Raw genomic sequence first — 21,877 nt, forward strand, 5'->3', positions numbered from 1 at the left:
CATTGTCTTTTAGTATCCTTTGGGCTCTGTGCAGGCACCTCACCTCACTGATATCACTGACACTGGGTAGATTCGTACTGATGATGTTCTGGGTAGTTTTAATCACCCACTGCAGAGCCTTCCTGTCTTGGGCCAAGCACATCTCATTTGGTGCTCTAGTGAGTATTTCTGGCAGCAGGATGGTGTGTGTTGGATTGAGTCAAAATACACTACAGAGTGTCTTCATGGTAGTGAAGGAACACGCCCAGTGCAACATTGATGTGTTTTTAAAAGTTTTTAGACAACAATGGGGCTCTATGGCACAGATGAATAAGATAGCAGACTTTCAGATAATTTTCAGATTAGACTTTGATATACATACAATACTAATATTTGTTTTTGGTTTACGTCTTGACAGTAAGATACAAAAATCATGGATAGGCACAATAGGCACAAATCAGAAATAACCTAATAACTCATAATACTGTGTACAAAGGCTACTTGGATTCTCAATTTTTGCCACCAATATACTTCAAGTAATAACAGTAAAGCAGTATCATTGTTTGAGTTACACGGTGTATAATGATCTTGTCATTGAAACACAATGATTAGCTGCATATTAATTTTTAATACTTCTAAACACAATTCTTACACACTAAAAATTAAACAAGGCAGTTGCACAAATTATACAAATTTTCCAAATGTAACCCAAGACTCCAAATTTCAAATTTACCATATTTGGTTTAAGTAAGAGAAAGAGATGAGCAGTCCGGTCCTGGTTGTTGATGTCATGTGGCTTCTGCCATCTTGTCTGCAGCCAGGTTTTCATGATCTAAAATGCCTTAAACCCCACTTTCTCTTAACCATACTTACAACACATTGCTTTTTTACAAATCTTTAACAATCTAGCAGATTAAAATGTACAAATACACATTACACAAACACACATATGCTATACATTTGTCCCAACATGGTTTTCTCACCAATTATAAAGCTTACATGTCACTATCTTCTGCCTAAGGCCTGAACTGTGTACACAAATAAAGCTAATTAAGTATTTCATGTAAATTAGAAAAGAGGAGAGAAACAGATAAAGCTGCACCAAGACTCCATATATAGTTTGACCTCCAGGGTACTGCAGACTTTTGTACAGTTCATGTCCATAAAACAGAGTCAGGAGGATGGAAAAGTATATTTACAAAGGTACATCTGACATGCCATTAGGCCCCTCCATTAATACCTAGAACACCGTCTACTTTCTCGTCAACTTCTCTTCTTCCCTCTGCGCGGCCAGTGGGAGATTCCAAACCCAACTGTTTGCTTCTTGTTCTGTTGATGTTTGTTCCCCCTTACCCTAACTTGCATCCGTGGCACTATACACCCAAACTTCTCACTAATCCCTACCAGTTGTCTTCTGAGGCGTTTAACCTGGCCGCAAGTTTACTTTAACCCCGACCAGTTACCTCTGCTACGTCTAACCATAAATCCTAACCCCAACCGCGGAGGTGGTGCCACGGAATACACAATTGTAACAGGAGGGGAACATTATTTAAGGTTGGAATAGACTTCGACACAACACTTTTGTATTCCATCTGTCGTCCGCTCTGAGAGAGAAGAGAGAATTTTGTTAATTGACAATGCATCTCGGTTGTGCATCATACATTTTTCAGACCGTAGAAGAAAAAATAAAATATTTTATAAATGTTGTAATCGTCCAGCACGGCGTCATGCATCACCTGACCATTTCAGTTACACAGGAAGTCGGTTGGCGAATTCAACATGGCAGTTGTCTGTTAGTAGAGGATGAGTTGTCTTAAGCAATGAAACAATCAGGCTTTCTTAAACTATAAGACAGTTGACCCGTTTCACTTTGTTACTTGCTTTTGACGCTTGTCCGACATGGCCCAATGTGTTCAGTCTGTGCTGGAGTTCGTCCAGGATTCGTTCGTCCCGCTGGTGGCCGTCTTATGCAGCGAAGAAGCGGAGAGAGTGACTCGCAAGAACAACCTGAATTTTGCTGAACTGCTGCGGCCTTTCTGCAGACTAACGTCCGATGGTAAGAGCAACTATTTAGAAGCCACCATGTCCATCGACTGTCAGTCTGAAATCTGTCGCCAACTGAGCTTTAGTGAGGTAGCTAGCTCGTTAGCCTGAGCAGGGTACACTGGACACCAGCTTCGCGCTAACAGACGGCTAGCAGACCGGATTGTGACTAAGCAGCTGTGTATTGACAGGACGGGCATACGAGGTCCAAGCTGGACATCTGAGAGGGCCGAGTGACACCTTACCATTCAGAGCTGCTCTTTTCGACTACGTTCAGTCAGCCAGTAAACAATTCTGTTAGTGTTGGATTATCAGACCTAGCAACAAATAGATGAAGCGGTAAGTTAAGCAAGCTAATTGGCTAATGGGCTTTAGAGCAGTCCACACATGAAGGCTAACCTGATAGCCAAGTGAGACTAAGGTGCAAGCAGTGTCATAAACTGTTGTCAACATAACGATAATGGAGAGAGTCACTGTGAATCATGCATATTCTGCCCGGACTAACTCCAGCAGAGCTACAGCCAAGACACACCACGTCCTGTCCGAGTCATGATTAAGTCCACAAGGACTGGAGAATGACTTTCCATTGTTCAGTGCGAGCTCAGGTTTAACCGGTGTCCATTAACTATCCGTTTAATTCTGACATTTGAGAGTTATCCCAGAACCTCCAGAATCACTCAGGGCACGTTATCTTCTGCTTGAACTGGAGCATAAAAGGTGCCACTAGTATTCCAAAGCAGCTGCCTGCATAGCATAAAACTGTAGCATTGGTGGCACGAATTTTGTTCAGCAATTATTAATTGTGGGTTACAAATGACTGATTTTTAAAGCAAACATCTAATTTTTATTTATGTTGAATGATCAAACAATTGTATTCTGATGAGCTCAGTACAGACAATCAGAAATCCAAACTCAGCAGGTCTGATGGAAGCAGAATACATTGTACTGTTGCACATTGTTGGCTCTGGGTTTGAGCTGTTAACAGCCCTTTTTTAAAACTTTATTAAACATGTAATAACAATCATAGCCAGGGATTTTCAGACAAAAATCATATATTACAATGACATTAGGACAAGATTATAAAGTACTTAACTTTAACATTTTACAAGCTTTCTTGTTAATACAAGCAGTACGTTTTGCAAGAACAAAATGTACAGCTTGTAATCATTTCAAAGACTGAAAGGATGGCTTGTGATTGTAAAGGTTATTAACTTAATTATAAAAAATGTGTTTTTGCCAACTATAGAATACGATTAATAATGCAAAAACTAATTATCTTTAGCAGAGGAATTATTGAGTTATAAACATACTGACATCTTGTGGACCCCTGTGAGATTGGGGACATGACCAAAACAATTGACACAAATCTTCAAGGCACAATTCACAAAAAGAACAGCTGACATCAGTGTCCATTTTTAATATTTTTGTAGAAAAACCTTTGACAGATAATACAGATGAAAAAAAATGCTGTGTAGTACTGTGTGAACAACAGTGATTCATATATTGGTCTTGCTGGGTTGCGTGTTTGCTAAAAGGCAAAACAGTGTTCATTTGTCTGTTTTTTTTAAAAGGGTGAATGTGTGCCATCCATCTATACAAGAATGTCATGCATTAAGGCTGGGTTTCTCATTGTGTACAGATGTGAAAAGTTCTTATTTTACAGCATGTTTTGGCTGATTAAGAAGATAACTAGTGGTGTGAGGTAGTAATGACGGGTTCCAGTACAAGATTTTTTTATGGGCCCTATTCACTGCGAGATGTACGCACAATCATGCAAACACACATGTACAATATTAGAGACAGCTCTTTGATTTTGTAATCAGGTCAGGCTTTTACACACAACAGACATGAAAAATAACCATTATAAAAAGTAAATACTGTGAATAAGACTTAATGTTTTTTCTATGGTTGCTGGTTCACAGTGGCATAGTGATCAAAACTTTGATTTAATCACCAAGTGGCTCAAATGACAACCTGTGCTGTCCAGAATCCTTAGCAATGACCTTTAAATCCAACTTGCTGGCTCTGGTGTTCCAAAACTGACAGGCTAGCTGGTCCACTCAGTCTCTTTTCTCTTACAATTGTTTTAACTTTGAAAAAGAAAGTGACAGGTAATGTCATGAACAATAGCAGACCAGAGCACTAAATCTACATATGACTGAATAGTGATCCACTGTAAGCATCTTTGCAAGTTGGGAGAGACTGTCACCAGGAGCTCTGATGGCAATGAACTTCTGCTAGTGCACGCTGCCATGCTAATGCTACTGGGACCAGGTATAACAGGAATGTTCACCAGTGGACAACTATTTATTAAAAAGCCTTCCAATTTTGTTAGTGTAACAATGTTATCCTCCAGTGCATTTTTCTCCTTTCTCCTCTGAAATATGCTTTTGTGTTGTAAAGTCATTTTTGGCTCTGTGCTGCTTGCTAAACTTTTAGTTAGCTAGAAATGATGTTTCCCAGTCAAATGCAAAAAAAAGTGTCACATGATGAAATTGATGCTAGAATACATAGTATTTCCTAGCAATCATTGCATATGATAAAGTAAAAAAGCAATGTCCACAAAGTATTTAATTAACTTGCACAGTTCATTTGGTCATAGTAAATTAATTGCCAAATATACATAAAATGCTAACATACAGACATCAGAACTTGTGATTGCAGTTTTATAGTTACAAACTTGGAAATGTGATAACAACCATGACAGACACAAGCTAACCTTTTATTGGAGGTATGCTGCTGTAGTTCATGCTGTCTGTCCATGACTTGTGCTTACAGCAGTTTTTTTACTTTGTCTTAAATGAGACATTAAATTTTGCAATTAATCCGTGGTTCACATGTGTGCTGAACTGTGGGGGGTGATCTGTATGAATCACAGATCAATCACGTTCCGTTACACTGCTACAAAAGTATGGTGCATGCATTGAAACTGACTTCATCTTACATGTTAATGGTAGGGGCCCACACCACCTGTATTTGAGTGGAGGGGTCGGGCCCCATCAGGCCACGGGCTCCAGCGCAGTTGCCCTGGCTGCACTGCCTATATTTACACCAGTGAAGATAACCTTTTGCCTCCACTAATCCTCTCGAGATCACTCACTTTAGATGTTGGTATAGCTGATCACACAGCACAGATAGAGTGATTAATATGTATTTATTGTATTCTGTCAGATGAAATTTGCTCTTTGCTTGCCACGAGATATGGTGCCGAATGTCAGACACTTGGTACACAGCATAGGCTTACGTCATCAAAAAGTCTGCAAAGTAGCTCTTTCTAGGCAACAAGGATGCTACCGGGGTATCTGAAGAACACTGCGGACTGTTTTGTGTACAATGTATTTGAGGTTTTTTTTTTTTTTTTCAAAAGAAGGCTCTGGCAAGTGCCATTCAGGTCAGACAGTGACGAAAAAAACAGATCAAGAAGAGTTTGAGTGCATGAAATGTAGTTGTCTCGCTATGCAAAAGGAGAATTCAACTTGGTCAGAGAGCTAAAGATCCACAACAAGAGGTTCCAATCACACTTTGGACAAGAACCAATTTGATGTCCTCCTGGAGAAGATTAAACCTCTCATCAGCAAAATGGACATTGGATTCCACCGTCCCATCTCTCCAGACAAACGCTTGGCCATCTGTCTAAGGTAGGCTATTGTTTGGGTAGCTGATCAGCTGTTAACGTTAACAGCTGATCAGCTGTTATTGACAGCTGTTAGTGTCCTGCTAAAACTCTGTTTACCCACCTTTTTATTTGTGGAATTGAGTATCTACCTCTTTAAGATGATGAATGAATGAATTATAATTTATTTATTTGACAATTAAAATACATAACGTTAGCTTATAACCACACAGCAGTCTTTGTTTTTGTCTTTGAAATTAATTGTATCGATTATATTAAGTATCATTGTTGCAAGTTGATAATTTGTAATTATTAGTGTCACTGCGATCATTGACTGGGGAGTTAATAGTTGGCCCCACATTTATTTTACCACTGCATCAATGATAAAGTTGTATATCCTAATATTGTTTGCTTTTAATTAACTTGTATGCTATATTGACACATTTCACATATCTAGCTCCTTGCATAGCTTATTACAAAATTATTCTATTCTAATGAACATGTTTGAATTTTTACATTTGTTTGAAGTACCCTGCCCCCAGTCTAAACTCCTCTGACACTAGGATAACAGCCTGACAGCATCCCCCCCCACCCCCACCCCGCACTCACTTTATACTTTTTATTATGTGCATCTTCTATTATTACTTTTTTGCTTTTATTATTATGCATATCTTTTATTGTATTTTTATTACTTGACTGAGAGATCCACTCAAAAATTGTACCTGTACCTGAACAAATCTCAACAAGTCTTGAACTTGAACTTGAACATTGTCCAAGATGGTTTGTATTGCCCTTTTAATGTAGGCTATGATCTTTCTTTGTGCTCCAAGCAGGTACCTTGCTACTCAGGACCCCTACTCCAGCATTGCCTCCAGCCACTGTGTCAGAGTTTCCACAGTGGCGACAATTGTCCCCGCTGTTGCCACAGAAATTTGGGAAAGCTTGGTAGGGGAATACATGCCCATTTCCAGAAAAGAAGATTGGTAGGGAGACTGCCAGTGACTTCCAGCAGAGATGGAACTTCCCCAACTGTGTCGGTGCAATAGATGGCTAACACGTTGTCATCCAGGCACTGTTCTCCCAGAGGAGAGATCCAGCATGGATCTGGGATTAGTTTAGCTTTTGTTAAGTTTCAATTGCAATGCTGAAATACATTAATGCTGAAATTCAAATGTTAAATTGATATTCTTGGATGCAGTGGGTTGAAAGTAACTAAGCACATTTACTCAAGTACTGTACTTTCCATTTGATGCCACTTTATACTCTTTACTCCACTACACTTATTTGACTTACCTACAATGCTGATGTTACTGATGTTGAGAAAAACTATTTGATATTTATTTAAGTGTAATATATTCACATGAGAAAAAAATCTGCCCAGAATTCTGAGAAAAGTTTTCATGAAAAAAATCTGCTCTTTTTTGAGAATTCTCATTAATTAAAAAAAAACCCAGTTATTTTTATGGACGCCAATCCAACTAATTTCTATTGAAAAGCTATTGTGATTTGCTATTCTCTCATGTCATGTTTTGTCCTGATTACATCTGATTAAATAATTTTTCAAATTACAGTATTGTAGTTATCATTTGATTGCATTACTTTTTGATTGTGGTAAAATTATCAATTTAATATGACTAAAACTGTATTTGGGGCCTGAGCCTAAAAAAAGAGAAGCAGATGAAATGCACAGTAGCATATGTATTATAGAAATCATGACAGTATATCTAAAGTCTGTACACAAGGACCTCAATGGACTCATAACTTTTTATTGTAACAAAACATGTCCACATTTTACTTGTGTGCAGCAAGAAATTTTCAAAATATAACATTAGAACAGGTTTTTTTTTTTCAATTGAAACACAGTCTCTAAGATATTGAAAAAAATCTTTTCAGCAAACATTAATTCAAAAGTACTTTTTTTGTCATAAATTGAACAAAATAAAACAAAATAAAAACATCATTGTCATCGTTTGTTTATAGGACAAATACTCAACAGAGGGGTGTTCCATCAAGCTGGCTAACTGGATAGCCTGGTTCATTTCGATAAGCCTCGTTAATTTAAGTGATTAAGTTTCGTTCATCACTGTGGCTTATATGAGTCCAGGCTCAGTAACCATGGTAACTTAGTCAGCAGAACTAGCCTGCCCCGTTGCAGGCTTACTGTCCAGCTTAACTCAGCTGCATGTCAAAGAATGTCCGACGGACGGAAACAGACTCTCAAAAGACGGTTCCATCAAATGTCTTTTCGCACTTGCAACCCTTTTATTTAAAAGCTTAGCATTTATAATTTTAGAAATAAAAGTATGCTAGCGTTATTTTGAAGTTACTTATTTATTCATTCACTCATTTTGTTCAAGCAGTGAAGACAATAAGAAATTAAATAAAGTCCAAACCATGTCCTTCTGCTGTGTTTAAGTGTATACAGTGGTAACTGCTTATAGTGATCACAGTTACAATGATCAGCTGTTTAGACAGACAGAATCATACATAAACAAAATTTATGCTGTTTAAATAAGTTGCCTATAGAAATCAAGCAGTCCACCTACAGTATTCATTCTGGGTCTCTTCATACATGACAAGATATGGAAAAACATTTTAAACCACGTAAATCTATTTTTGTACTTACTCCCATGATAAGCGGCTGCTGCTCTGTGAACACTGAAATCATGACAGAGACAGAAAATCATTTCCTCTCAATGACAAACGTAGTCTCCCCAAAACTTATGACAATAAGGGGGGGGGGTTAAGTAAATTTCATGTGCACGCTGCATTTGAAACAGCTTTATTTTGAAACAGTCATTAAAATTCTGTAACTTTATATTCATGTAGGCTAATAAATATATGTCAATTAGATGGTATTCTGTATGACAAATAAAGAAAAAGAAAAGGTTATAAGCATATTTGACCCAGACAAACGTGATCATTATAAGTGGCTTCCACTGTACTTATATCCTCCAGTTTCCAGTTAATTTTTAACTTTCAGTGATGCTTGTAAATGGACATCCTGTGAAAGAGAAAATGTGTCAAAGAGTATGATAATGTTGGAAAGTTCTCTTAAGTTGCCTACACCATAATTTTATATGTTGGAAAGTTCTCTTAAGTTGCCTACACCATAATTTTAAATATACATCTGATATTATCTAGCCTAGTGATAACATAACCACAGTCTCTAATCTGAATGCTCATTTATTAACAAATAAAGATAAAACCATGAGTGGGAACAAGCATCGCTCTTCACTTTCACCATGCAGACTTATCAAGCCGAATGCGGGGATTGAACCATCATCCTTCTAGTAATAAGTTTGTTCCTCTAACCTTTAGGCTATCACTGCCCACCTACATAGATACATTTAATCTGTCATCAAATTTGTGCCAAGTCATTTCCTTCACCTTGTTAATTGTAGCAGAAAAAAAACGCTCTAGTTTTCTTTTCATTTTGCGACATAGTATTGTCTTTTTGACAATTGACTGTTCTGGGCTGCTTATGTACTCCGTGCCAACGCACACTTCAACATTATTCCAATCTGGCTAGACTTGGCGTTGACTAGACACAGTTAAACTGCATTAGTGGAACAGTTTGAGCCTCAAGTGAAAGTTGACGTTAATTCTAGCCAGGCTTTTTCAAGTAAGCGCAGCTTTCTTTAGCTGCGTTGATGGAACACCACTCAGGTGTCCAACAATTTAATAACAACCAGTTTAACTCAAACTTGAAGAGCTGCTGAACTCGGTGAACTTAAGTGCACAGTACCTAGATCGAATGGATAGCTCACATATCAGACTGATGTGAACTGGGCTCTGTGTGATACAGTCAACAGTTCGATTTTGGTTTCACCCCCTTAACATTGGGGTGAGGCTCAAGAGGAATAATTCCTTTGGCTCATGTTCTTTATTTAGCACAGCCATGAGGCTCTCTTCAAAACAGTTGTCTGCACTTGGACATGCCCTTTTTGCTTTTTTTGCCTTTAGGGCCATGGGGCTAGGAAGGTTTCTTGGATGGCTTGATATTATACACTGCTTGAGGCTGACCTGCCTGCTGGGTTGCTACTTGGGAGGAATGGGTGGTTGTAGAGCCTTGGGCTCTAGTAGGGTGTCATGGAGAGGTGGGGGAAAACCTGTTTATGTAAAGGAGGGGTTTGAAATGCCTGGAGTGAGGATGCTGAATATGAGAGAATATGAGGGCTGAGCTGGGGTGTTTTGAGGAGACTGAACATTCTGCAGTATCTGGTCAGAGACTGAGGGAAACTGGCACAGTTGGGAGACTTGTGTCTCTGGTTCACTGGAGTAAGATGCTGTCTGGGTCACTGCCATCAGTTGTAGTACACATAGTCTTCCTTCCCTGTTTCCCACTGGTTGGCCTATCTTTTAAATAGGGATCAAGGAAACTCAAAATGGAGCTGTACTTCCATTTCTTTCTCTCTCTTCCTTCAGCACCACTCTTCTTTTCATTCTGTAACCTTCTTTCCTTCCTCTACTTGTACCTTTAGTTTTTCCATCTTTTCCTACATTCTTCTTCTGCAAAAACAAATCAGAATTTCTACGTAACAACATGATGGGATTCACTCTTGCTAAGCTAATGTTTTCTGGTCACCAACAGTTTATATAGCTATGCTTGTGATACAAAGCATGGCCCATCACTGTGTCTGCATACATAGCAATGTATATAAACAGCTAAACTAATGTTAGCATTAGATTTAGTTATATTTATAGTTAAAGTTATATGCCTATTCACAAACCTGGTAGCCCCATCTGACTGATGACATTTCGCCACACATTACTTTTCCCTCCAAGATCGTGGTATGCTTTTGAAGTTGTGTTGTAGAGTTTGGGGAACTGTTATCTCATTGGTTACACTTTGAAAGTTCAGTGGCGACCAAGGTCAAAGTTGAAATAATTTGAACTTTGAGCATAGTGGTCTGTGGCATATCAAGTGGTGCGTGATGCCAAGGGTAGTGGTTCTGCCTAGTTAGGCGACACCGCTATCCCAATAGGAAAACAATGGCACAAGCAGCGCAAAGTGGTTTTACCACTGATCATATGTGGGCACCTTTTAAAGATTGTGAAACAGAGATTTCATCGACATCTCAAAGTAGTGGCTGAATTACTGTTCACCTGACCCACAATTAAAGAGGCACTCCCAACAATATTGTATTGCACTTCCATAAAGTTGGGGGAATTACAAAACATAGTTTTTTTTAAATAATTGAAACCGATTATGCAGAGTTATCATGACTTTTAGTCTCACAAATAAAAACACTGCATACTACATTTTCTAAGTCAGGTTTGGAAGCCGCCTTGGAATGTGGTTTACTCACTCTATCTCCGGTACTGAGCAATCACTCAGTAGATCCAGTATGTAAACAAGAATCTTGTCCAAGAATATGTGTGTGTCCTCCGTTTCAGTGCCTTCTTTCAGTCCCACTAGTCTTATAATAATACTTCTGTTTTCCAGCTCCAGTCAACTTCTTGCTGAAGAGACAGTGGCACCAGTGTCCAGCAATCAAATCCAGTCAAACAGGATTGTTCTGAGTAAAACTGTGAAACACAAGGAGCCTTTCTGGCGTCTAGCATGCCTTTTTCACCATGTCACCTCACGTGACTCCCACCCTTAAGGCAGTTGTCTTCATACTGCAGATCTTCACTGAGCAGCTGATGTCACTGTTTTGCAAAAGCTCCATTTACTCCGTACACACTGAAACACCAAGCCAGTGTTTTAAGACTTACACACTTTGGAGTGTGTTTATCTGGGAGTGTGTGTCTCAATTTTGGAAAAGCTCAGTTCTGGGGGCAGAAGAAAACACCATTGTGGAAATAGGACTGAAACTGAGAGAAAAAGATGCGTTTACAAATTTAGCCAGTGTAGTGGGGATGTACATTGCATAAGTCACAATGTTTGTTTTCCCCTATCTGGCTTGAATGTTTGAAAAAAAAATGTTGTCAGCCTGCTTTTGATCTACATGGGGAAAACACTGCAAAAAAGGTCCAGTCAACAAAATAAATGTCCTGGAATTGTCAGTCTGTTGGGAAAATTGATGTTATTGAAGACACTGATGTTACTGCAAGAGCTGACTGATACTGGAATTTCAAGATTGATATTTGAGTTTAAAAAAATCCAAAAATGATAACAGCTGATACTCTTGTTTTAAACAAAATGCATAATAAGGATATAATTTTGTTTTAAAAGAATTGTGGCCAAAATATGTAGTAAGCAGAACATTTTACAGTGTAAAAATAAACTTACCAGTGCTCTCTGGTGGACAAACTATGTATTTATATGTTTGACATTTCTGTACTGCCTCTTATTGGTACTTATCAGCCAGCTAGTCCTCCGACCACTCAAAGCGCTTTACATTACATGCCACATTCACCTATTCACACACACATTCATACGCTGATAGCAGAGGCTGCTATGCAAGTTGCCAACCTGCTCATCAGGCGGAGTTTCTAGTCATTCACACACACACACACACACACACACACACACACACACACCATTGGCACTGCCTTTAGGAGCAATTTGGGGTTCAGTATCTTGCACAAGGACACATGACCTGGTGCTTAACCATTGATTAAAACACTGAATAAAACAGTTTCACCTTAAAAATCAGTGTTTTTCTGACACTGTTCAGCAGGCACAGGACATCCGGCAGGGGCTGCTAGCCGAACTACTGCTAACGGTTGTTCAGCTTGTTTCTCTGAGAACTTAAGATCCAGATGTTTAGCAGGTTTTTACCAGGAGCTGAATGATCTGCAGAGGTCTCAGAGATTCAAACTCGGAGATTAAAACAGTAAAAATACTGAATAAAGCTGTTTCACGTAAAAAAAAATCAATATTTCTCCGCGATGATGTTTGGTGAGCACCAGACTTCTGGGAGGGGCTGCTAGCCGAGCTGCTGCTAGCCGAGCTGCTGCTAACGTTTGCCCAGATTGTCTCTCTGATAACTGAAGATCCAGACGTCCGATGACTTAAATCCTTCATGCGGTTAAAAGATATAGTTAAAAACAACCAAGATCAAAAAAGTTTATCATGAAAATGTGGCTTAAAACTGAATAAAAATCCATTTATAAGTTTCTGTGAAACAACCACAACGCCAACGTATTATCTTGTATGCATATACTCTTTGGTAGATGCCATTGTGGCAAATAGCCACAATGGCAGGGGGAGGGGGGGTGTCGACCTAACCTTTTCCTCTGCTCCACTTGCACCACTCACTCGCTTACGTTCTGCCCTATTCCTTAAAAGGAGTCACGCTACCTGTATTTTCCCAGGCAACGACACAGACATTAACCCACATTTCGAGACAGCGCTGCTCAACGACTCCCAAAAGCTATTGATTTGCGAATAAATGGATATTTGGCGTTATTTTTGACATTTAAAAAACTATTTTTTGGCCTGGCGGGGGTTCTTGTTGGCCTGCCCGCCTGCCAGGCCTGTACTATTATAGGGGAAACACTGGAGGGGTATGAGGCCATTGACAGGTGACCAAATGAAACAGACCATTACCTTGATTAAAATTACAGATTATTCTGGGTTTGAAAATTGTAGGAAACATTTGGGATAATGTAAGTACACAACTCAACAAAATATATAACATAGGTCTGTTTTTTTTTTTTTAGACATTTTAATGTGGAATAGTTACATATTATACCTTTTAATATTTCTGTTAATCAATTCATTGTTTAGTATATGAAATGTCAGAAAAAAGCAAAAAGCATCACAATTTCCCAGGACCCAATGTGACGTTTTCAGATTACAGCATAATAGGAGGAAAGTCTCACATTAGAGAAGCTGGAGCCAGACAATAGTCTAACTCAAGGTGATTTAAGTGATTTGATAATCACTTAAATGATTATCAAATTGTTGTCAGTACATTTTGTGTTGATCAACTGTTAATATCATCACTACACACTGAGCCTGCTTATCAGTACTCTTTTTGATACACTATAGCTTTGTAAATAAAAGGATGAAAGCAGTTAACAGATATTTTTAATTCTAGCAGAAATAATACAACAAAAATTGTGGTAAAATGTAGTTTCTGTTTTAATAAAAATAAAATCTACTTCAATGAAAGTGTAGATTAGCTGCAGCAACAAAGAGGCTAACAGCAAAATATTAATATGTATTTGTTATGAGGCTCCAGACTACAGCCATGTCGTCACATTTTGTGACTCTTACAGACAATGTGACTGCAATACAGTGATTTATTGTCCTGGTTAAGGGTCTTGTCTTTTTCTTCTCTAGGTCACATCCGGGACCCCAACAACCAGGTGCAGGTCGTGAAGAACCTGCGCATCTGTGTCAATAATGTGGTGACGAGCCCAAGCTCAACGTCGGCTGCGCTCAACCCTGCCCAGCGCCGACTGCTCAATGAAGTGGTGTTATCCTGCCAGCCACAAGAGAATGGTGTGGCCAACGTGATCACAGCAGGAGACTATGACCTTCACTACAGTGGTAAGGACAGTGGTGTGCATTAACAAATGGTTAAGAGGACATGTCAGCATCTGCTTTTTGACAGTATTTATTTTTACAAGTTAAGTACTTTATGTAATGGGTCTGCTCTAGTCTCACTCAGCATATGAGCGCTGGGATCAGCCCTCCACTGACTGCTACATTCTGCTTCAATTGTTTTCATTGTTACTGTTCATTATAAACAAAAACAGCACAGCACTACAATTTCATGTAAGTGGATTTGCAGTACAGAACAGATTAAAATGAACAATTTTGAATGGTCCTTAGATAAGAAATGCTTTTAAAATTAAGACCTGAAATGATATTAAAAAGTCTGCAATGTGTTTCCCACAGGGATGAAATATTTTCCATGTCATTTCACCAAGTTATTCTAAACACTTTGAGTTGAGTTTTGACTATGAAACAGCAGGGGCCTCATTTATAACCGTTATGTATGCACAAAACAGGGCATGAATGATCTGTACGTCACTTTCCATGAAAAACTTAGGATTTATAAAAATAAACTTGATGGGAGATTGTGCGCACCCATACGGAAACTCTTACCTAGGCATACAAACATTTTAGAGACAGGAGAAATTGGCGACGCAGATAGTGAGGTGGTGAATTGAAGCCAGATTGTATAATGATTCCTCTCGCACATTTATTTTCACTTAATATCAAACATTAATTATAGATCCACTTTATTGTAAACATTCAGCAGTGGTACATGTGTTTGTGGTAGTGAACCATAACTATTCCATAAGCATTTTTCAATTTCAGTGCTGCTGAAATGCCAGGATGATGTCAGGATGTGGCAGGCAGCAGGATTCTGGAAAGTCTGACTTGCCTTTCCTTGATATTAAGCATGAATATACTGATTCCTTTTCCCCTCAACCACATTAACTAACTGATGAAATTTTCATCATCTGTTGTAGAAATCCAAGATTATATCAAATAACTTTAAAGAATTGCAGAACAGAGCGCTAATAGATTTTTGATCATATCTTTTAGCACTGTGCACATATCACCAAGTACGATTTTAATTTTCATATATTCACATACATTTTTGTTTGTAAAATCGCTGCAGTGAACACGACTGTGCTGTCAGGTGCACAGAGTGTATTGGAGACACCGTGGTGGCTGCCACACACACTCAGCCTTCTTTGGTCACCTCACCCAGCATCTTCACCACCTGCTCTCATGTAGGGACTGTGTAAATTAGAGAAACACCTGTATGCTGAATATGGAGGAAATATAAATGAATGCAGTGTTTATTGTATTTTAGATATTGAGTCTGTGGTCTCATCAGTCATGCAGGCTATGTGTCTGTATACAGCAGATGCTTAACAAACACCAAGTAAGCTTTAGTGTCCCCATGCCTCCACTAGTCCATACCCTACAGTGTGCAGCAATATGCTTCTTGGCATCTACCTTCATGTCTGACCACTTTGTTTAATATCAGGAATTGTTTCATTTGTTGCATCGACTGCATTGAGAGCTGCTGCAGCTGTCAGCCTCTCACACTTTCTTCTGTTTTTAATACTGCTGCCGTTCTCCACAGAAACAATGTGTACCTCAATATTCATGAAGGCTTTTGCATTGACCATTTATGGGTAACTGTAGAGGTGGAAGGGGTGGGATATGAAGTTTGTCCCTGGATTGTTATTTACAAAGGGAAAAATTCATGCGCACAGTTTTATAAATCATATTTTTTGGCGCACACCATTTTCGGCTTTTGTGCGTATGTGCACTTTTGGTATGGATCCTACGCATTGTTTTTAAATGAGGCCCCTGGTTACTCAAACAGGAGGAAGTGCATTTGTTGGGGACTATTTTCGGCAGTGGATGAATCCACATCTGTGCTTTAGTGTGTATTTTTATATTTCAGATTCAGATTCAGACAACTTTGTTTATCCCAGAGGGCAATTCAGTTTCACAGCCTACCCAGTTCACATAAATAAAATAAAATAAATACAACTTGGTCTAGCAGCAGCATTCAAACATTCACATCAACTATTTTTATGTGCATTTTGAAGTATTGCATTAAAAAAGCTTAATGGAAACGCCAAAATTCAAAAAAACTTTGTCAATTTTGCAAAAGCACGCTTGAGGTGGATTTTGGAAATGTCAAAGACGAGTTTATGCGCAAAAGGGGTAATGGAAATGCATTTGACGAGTAAATAATGACGTAGGGAACGTTTAACTCGCATGACTGATCAGCTGTTTCTGCTCTCGGTGTCTTCCAGCCTCTCCAGATAGCGTGAAGCATGGCCAATACTAGCTGACATGAAAGAACAATGACAACTTTCCCAATTGAAACAAATTCCTGAAGATCTCTCTCCATTTTTCTGTTGCCAAGGCAATATAGCTATTTGTTTTGTTTCCAGTTGGCAACTTTCTTCTACTCTGTTTACTGGCAGTTTATTTAAGCCTATACTACTGATGCTATCTATTGATGAAACTATGTGTTGCGTAGCCTAGTTTATTCGCTTTAAACCAGTTGATGGAAATGCACCTAATTGGCATTTTCCTTTTTGTGCCATCTCAAAAGTTCACTTAAAATTATCTTGCGAATCTAATGGAAACACGGCTAGTGACAACAGGTCAACGAATGGTGCAAGAGCAGCAGGGGACACACTCTGGCACCCTCAGGTTAGATTTGGCCAAAGTCATGGGATTTATGAGGATATTTCACAAGAAGAGTACTCTGAAATCCTTCTCTCCAGTTGAGAGGGAGAGAGAGAGAATGGGAGGGGGGGATGGGTAAAGTCAGACCTGTCAGCCCAGGTCTGAAATCATCTACATGCCTGTGACAGAAGCCCTTGGACTACGCCACACTCGAGTTACTTAGTGTTTCTACACATCTGACAACAGTGTTCAATCCTTACTTTTTTTTCAAGGAGTACATGTGCTCCTAAATGAAAAAAATTAGGAGCCCACATATAATTTAGGAGCACACTGAAAAATGTGCTCATACATACAGTTTTAAGCGCTACTCTTTTGCTAACTACTCCTAGCAGGTTGGTCAGAAACACATAATAACACAGATAACTCCTGAAGCTTCTGAGTTTTCATCAAAAGCCGTTGCCATGGCAACACATTGTTCGCCACAAAGTACGAAGCTGTTTTTAAGGGGCTAGACATGCTTGAAAAGTCACAACACATTGCACAGACATTACAGGTCTTAACGTCTGTAGTATCGTATCGGTGGCTGGAATGAGTGTGGCAGAATGGCTCTACAGCACCCCCTACAATATTTCAACGAAGCAGCCCCCGCGCCACGTTAAACCTACATGTATGAAAATAGGTATACACATGTATCATGCCAGGACGCACAAAAAAGTCTCTTGGACCCATAGCTGAAACCCAACAGGAAGTTGGCCATTTTGAATTTAGTTGTCAATTTTGGCGATTTCGCATGTCTTATATTTTAACGAACTCCTCCATCATAACAACTTCAAAATCAGTGTGTTATCTGGACTAGTTTGTGATCAAAACTTATTAAAAGATTAAGTTATCGTTGAAGCGTGTGGCTGTGGCATGGCGTTGAGTTTTGATGTTTCGCCATTCCAGAGGAAATTGCTATAACTTAAGTGTAAATGCTCCAGTCTGCCCCAAACTTTCCATGTTTGATAAGAGTTCCAGCCTGAACACGTCTACATGACAATATTCAATCAGTAATGCAAACCGGCTCCATAGCACCCCCTATGAAATTTCAAGGAAGCAGCCCAAGCAGCAGGTAAAATAGTGGACAAAGGAAGTGATGTTTATCTCCTTCTTGAACTGTCTGAAAACAGCCCGGGTCTGAACACATCTACATGCGAGTGACAGAAGCCCTTTGATTGCGCCACGCGGCGACGTACGCAAGGGTGCGAGGGCCTGATCATCGCTGCTTGCAGCTTTAATTTTCATCAAAGTTTACTGAAGAAAAAAAAAATGAAAAAAGAAACATGAAGAGTCAGGCAAGGTTGGAAACAAAGCCCCAGGTTAGTCAAGCTTATTTGGAAGAGAAAACAAAGATGAACAGTAAAATTATTCCCCAAACAGTTTATAGACCCACTTCCTGCTTTAACTTTAACCTACTGTACTTGTTGTATTTATAGTTGTGTTCAAAATAATAGCAGTCCCACATCACTAGCAAGATAAATCACTGTCATTGTTAGAATTTCAACTTCTACACTGCAAGTGAGTTTCTAGAAGGTTTAGTAAAGGTATAGAAAACCAACAGACCCAACAGGCATGACGTGCATGCTGCTGATTCTGTGAAACTGAATTACTAATTACTGAAAGGGACGTGTTCAAAAAAATAGCAGTGCTGAGTTCAATTAGTGAGGTCATTTATTATGTGAAAAAAATTTGTGTTAAACAGGTGGCCCTTATTTAAGGATCAAGGCAACTGACACTGCATATGCTGGCTGTGCATTTGTCCTTGAAAAACAGAGTAAAATGGGTTGTTCAAGACACTGTTCAGAAGAAGAGCATTATTTGATTAAGAAATTAATAAAAGAGGGGAAAACCTATAAAGAAGTGCAGAAAATGATAGGCGGTTCAGCTAAAATGATATCAAACTCTTTAAAATGGCAGCCAAAACCAGAAAAGCGAGGAAGAAAAAGAAAAACGACTATTCGAATGGATCGGAGAATAACCAAAATGGCAAAGGCTCAGCCAATGATCAGCTCCAGGGGGATCAAAGAAGATCTAAGATTGCCTGTGAGTACTGTAACAATCAGACGACGTCTATGTGAAGCCAAGCTACCAGCAAGAAGCCCCCGCAAAGTCCCATTGTTAAAAAAAAAATACATGTGCTGAAGTGGTTACAATTTGCCAAAGAACACATTGACTGGCCTAAAAAGAAATGGTGAAATATTTTGTGGACTGATGAGAGTAAGATTGTTCTTTCTGGGTCTAAGGGCCACAGACAGTTTGTCAGACGTCCTGCAAACACTGAATTCAAGCCACAGTACATAGTGAGGACGGTGAAGCATGGTGGTGCAAGCATCATGATATGAGGATGTTTCTCGTACTATGGTGTTGGTCCTATTTATCCCATACCAGGGATCATGGATCAGTTTGAGTACATCAGAATACTGGAAGGAGTCATGTTGCCGTATGCTGAAGAGGAAATGCCCTTGAAATGGGTGTTTCAACAAGACAATGAGCCCAAACACACCAGCGAGCAAAATCATGGTTCCAGACAAACAGAATTCAAGTAATGGAGTGGCCAGCACCCCGGACCTTAATCCCATAGAAAACTTGTGGGCTGACATAAAAATGCTGTTCATAAGGCAAAACCAAGAAATGCAGAGGAATTGTGGAACGTAGTACAGTTGTCCTGGGGTGCAATACCTGTTGACCAGTGCCAGAAGTTGGTCGACTCCATGTACCACAGATGTGAAGCAGTTATCAGAAACCGTGGTTATGCAACTAAATATTAGTTTATGATTCTCAGGAAAGTTGAATCTTCAAGCATTTCTTAGTTTATACAGCATATTTGTGAGTTTGTAAAAAAAGATGTCAACACTGCTATTTTTTTGAACATTGACTTTCTGTAAAATATTATCAAATTCAATTACTTTTTCCAATTTTCTTGCTTTGAAATAGAATGTGCAGTGTCCCCAATGCATTTGTGTTCATTAAAGTACAATTTATTTGAAGCATTAGGAGGTTTACTCACCTTTTTAAACACACTGCTATTATTATGAACATAACTGTATGTGCACACAGTTTTTGTGCGCTATGAGGGATTAATAGTGATGTCAAGAGTGTTCACTTTCTGTTTGACCTCCAAATCAATCAGTTCCAAATCAACCTGTCGGTGCATCTCTGCCTATGCACTAAATCATTTGTTCATTTTAAGTATAAACACATAGAAATCTTACAAAATATGTAAATATCATAATAATAATGCCAAATAAATAATATAATAATAATGTGGGAAATAGAGTTGGATAGAAGTGCAATCTAAATACTTCTGAAGAATTCATTTTTTTCATAGAATTACTAATTGGTATTTTGCAGTCAATCAAACTTTTTAGCATTTACTCTGTAATAGTTATATATTATAGATATATAATAGATATAATGAAAGCCCCAGTGACATTCGATGAATTGATTGTAGGCTGTCTGTAACAGACCTCTAATCCTTCTCCTCCCTGATTTCCCCTTATTCATCTGTAAATGCCCTTGAAGGAAGTGGGATATTGCTAACATCAGCCCCGGCTCTCTGTTTCCACCTATCAGATCACTCTCTTAAAGCTAGCACCCCCTGGTACAGTGCCTGGAGAAAAACACTGTTGGAAGTCAGCACCTCCAAGCCCTACACAGGTATCACTGTCCTCTGGTTGATTTGTGGATAGCTGTAGTCCTCTCATCTCTGTTGCTTTCCCTCTAGTTTCCAGTTTCTGCACTGTCTAGTAGGTGTGTCTGCTTTTTCCTTAAAGGTGGTGGATCCCTCTGTGTGTAAATTGAGATTGCCAGAAGCATGAATAATAACTGTCTATTTTGGACCTGGACCTTGTCTTCCTATGTGTCCCCTATCCATCACTTACCAATGAGCCTTCTGTACTTTTTAGTTCCCAGGAAATGCTACCTTTGAGATCACATCCAAACGTCTCTGATGCAGGAGAGATCTGAATTCTGGGTTTAGTTTCAACTTGACACGACAGACACTGTGCTTTTTGTGACACAGAGTTTTAGAGTTCACCCAAAATGCAATGAATGCTTGATCCCTGATTGCAGCGGTTCTACTGCACTACTACTTGCACTATTGTGCAATATTGTCCGAGTGGCAGCTGAGCTGTAACAGTCCCAGTGTGGAGCAGAAAGTGAAAGAAACAACAAATGATGATGAAACAGCTTGTTGAAGAGGTTGGCCCTTATCAAAGATGACAGCTATACTGTGGTCAAGGATCAAAGGATTTCTCTCACTGAATGGGAGAAGCAAACATACCGATGCCAGTTGGCACACTTCTGTTATAAACTAAAAATGAAAGTAAACTCAGGGACGTTTTTCAAAATGCGTATAATAATGCTATTATTGCAGTTGTGGTTATATAGTAGAATAAGTATGGAAATAAAAAAGCATTTTATGCTTCCATTAGATGATTGTAGAGAGATAACAGGAAATGAAGGCAAAGAGAAACAGATGGGGAACGACATGCACCAAAGGTCTCTGGCAGGTCTCAAACCAGAGAAATTTTAGTCCATAGTCTGCGCCTCAACTGGGGCTTTGAGATTTTGTCCAACCCATGTTTATTACAGCTTGAGTATGTAAACAGTACTTCTTGTGGTGGGAGCCTGGTTGGACCATGCAAGTAGAAACCTCAGTATTTTTGGAAAATGCTTATAAACAGCCACTTTTCTAATGTTGCTTTTCACATATGATATTAACATTTGAGATGATGAATTGTGTCCTTTTTAAATTATAGCCAATATGTGTAGGATTAGGTAAGTTTGTACTTTTGCCCAATCTTGTGCTTGTATTGAGAATGACACCGTGCCAGATAGCAATGCAGGCTGGTAAATCTCCCTCAGATCTCACTCTTGGACAATAAGATAAATAGGTTGAATGCAACACATAGACTGCACCAATGTTCAGTGGGATTGTTTTATCACTCAACAAGCAAAAACTTGTACCTTAAAATAACTTTTAAGGAGCAGTTACATACAGTGGCTTTAAGACAAAAATGCTACAGCCTACTTAGCCAAACATTTTATCACAGTGTCACAGTCACTTCACAGTAACTGGCATGTGTCATTCTCCTGTGTTTTAACATAAAATCATAAACCAAATTTTA

General features: G+C 39.0%; 1 protein-coding gene across 2 annotated transcripts in view; it reads left to right on the forward strand.

Annotated features, from left to right (window-relative positions):
- Window positions 1–1,710: 1,710 nt before the first annotated feature.
- The window catches only part of trappc8 (trafficking protein particle complex subunit 8), an 84,725-nt gene continuing 64,558 nt past the window's right edge, over window positions 1,711–21,877 (forward strand). The window contains exons 1-3 of one of the 2 annotated variants that reach the window (XM_067598073.1): window positions 1,711–2,035; window positions 13,875–14,084; window positions 20,322–20,405. In XM_067598073.1, the coding sequence (XP_067454174.1) occupies window positions 1,879–2,035; window positions 13,875–14,084; window positions 20,322–20,405 (451 nt within the window). In that variant the 5' untranslated portion in view covers window positions 1,711–1,878. The remainder of the gene's footprint in view (window positions 2,036–13,874; window positions 14,085–20,321; window positions 20,406–21,877) is intronic. The other variant, XM_067598074.1, reaches the window with a different exon arrangement.

Source organism: Thunnus thynnus, chromosome 8 (genome assembly GCF_963924715.1).
Source record: "Thunnus thynnus chromosome 8, fThuThy2.1, whole genome shotgun sequence".
In the NCBI taxonomy this organism is placed as follows: Eukaryota; Metazoa; Chordata; class Actinopteri; order Scombriformes; family Scombridae; genus Thunnus; species Thunnus thynnus.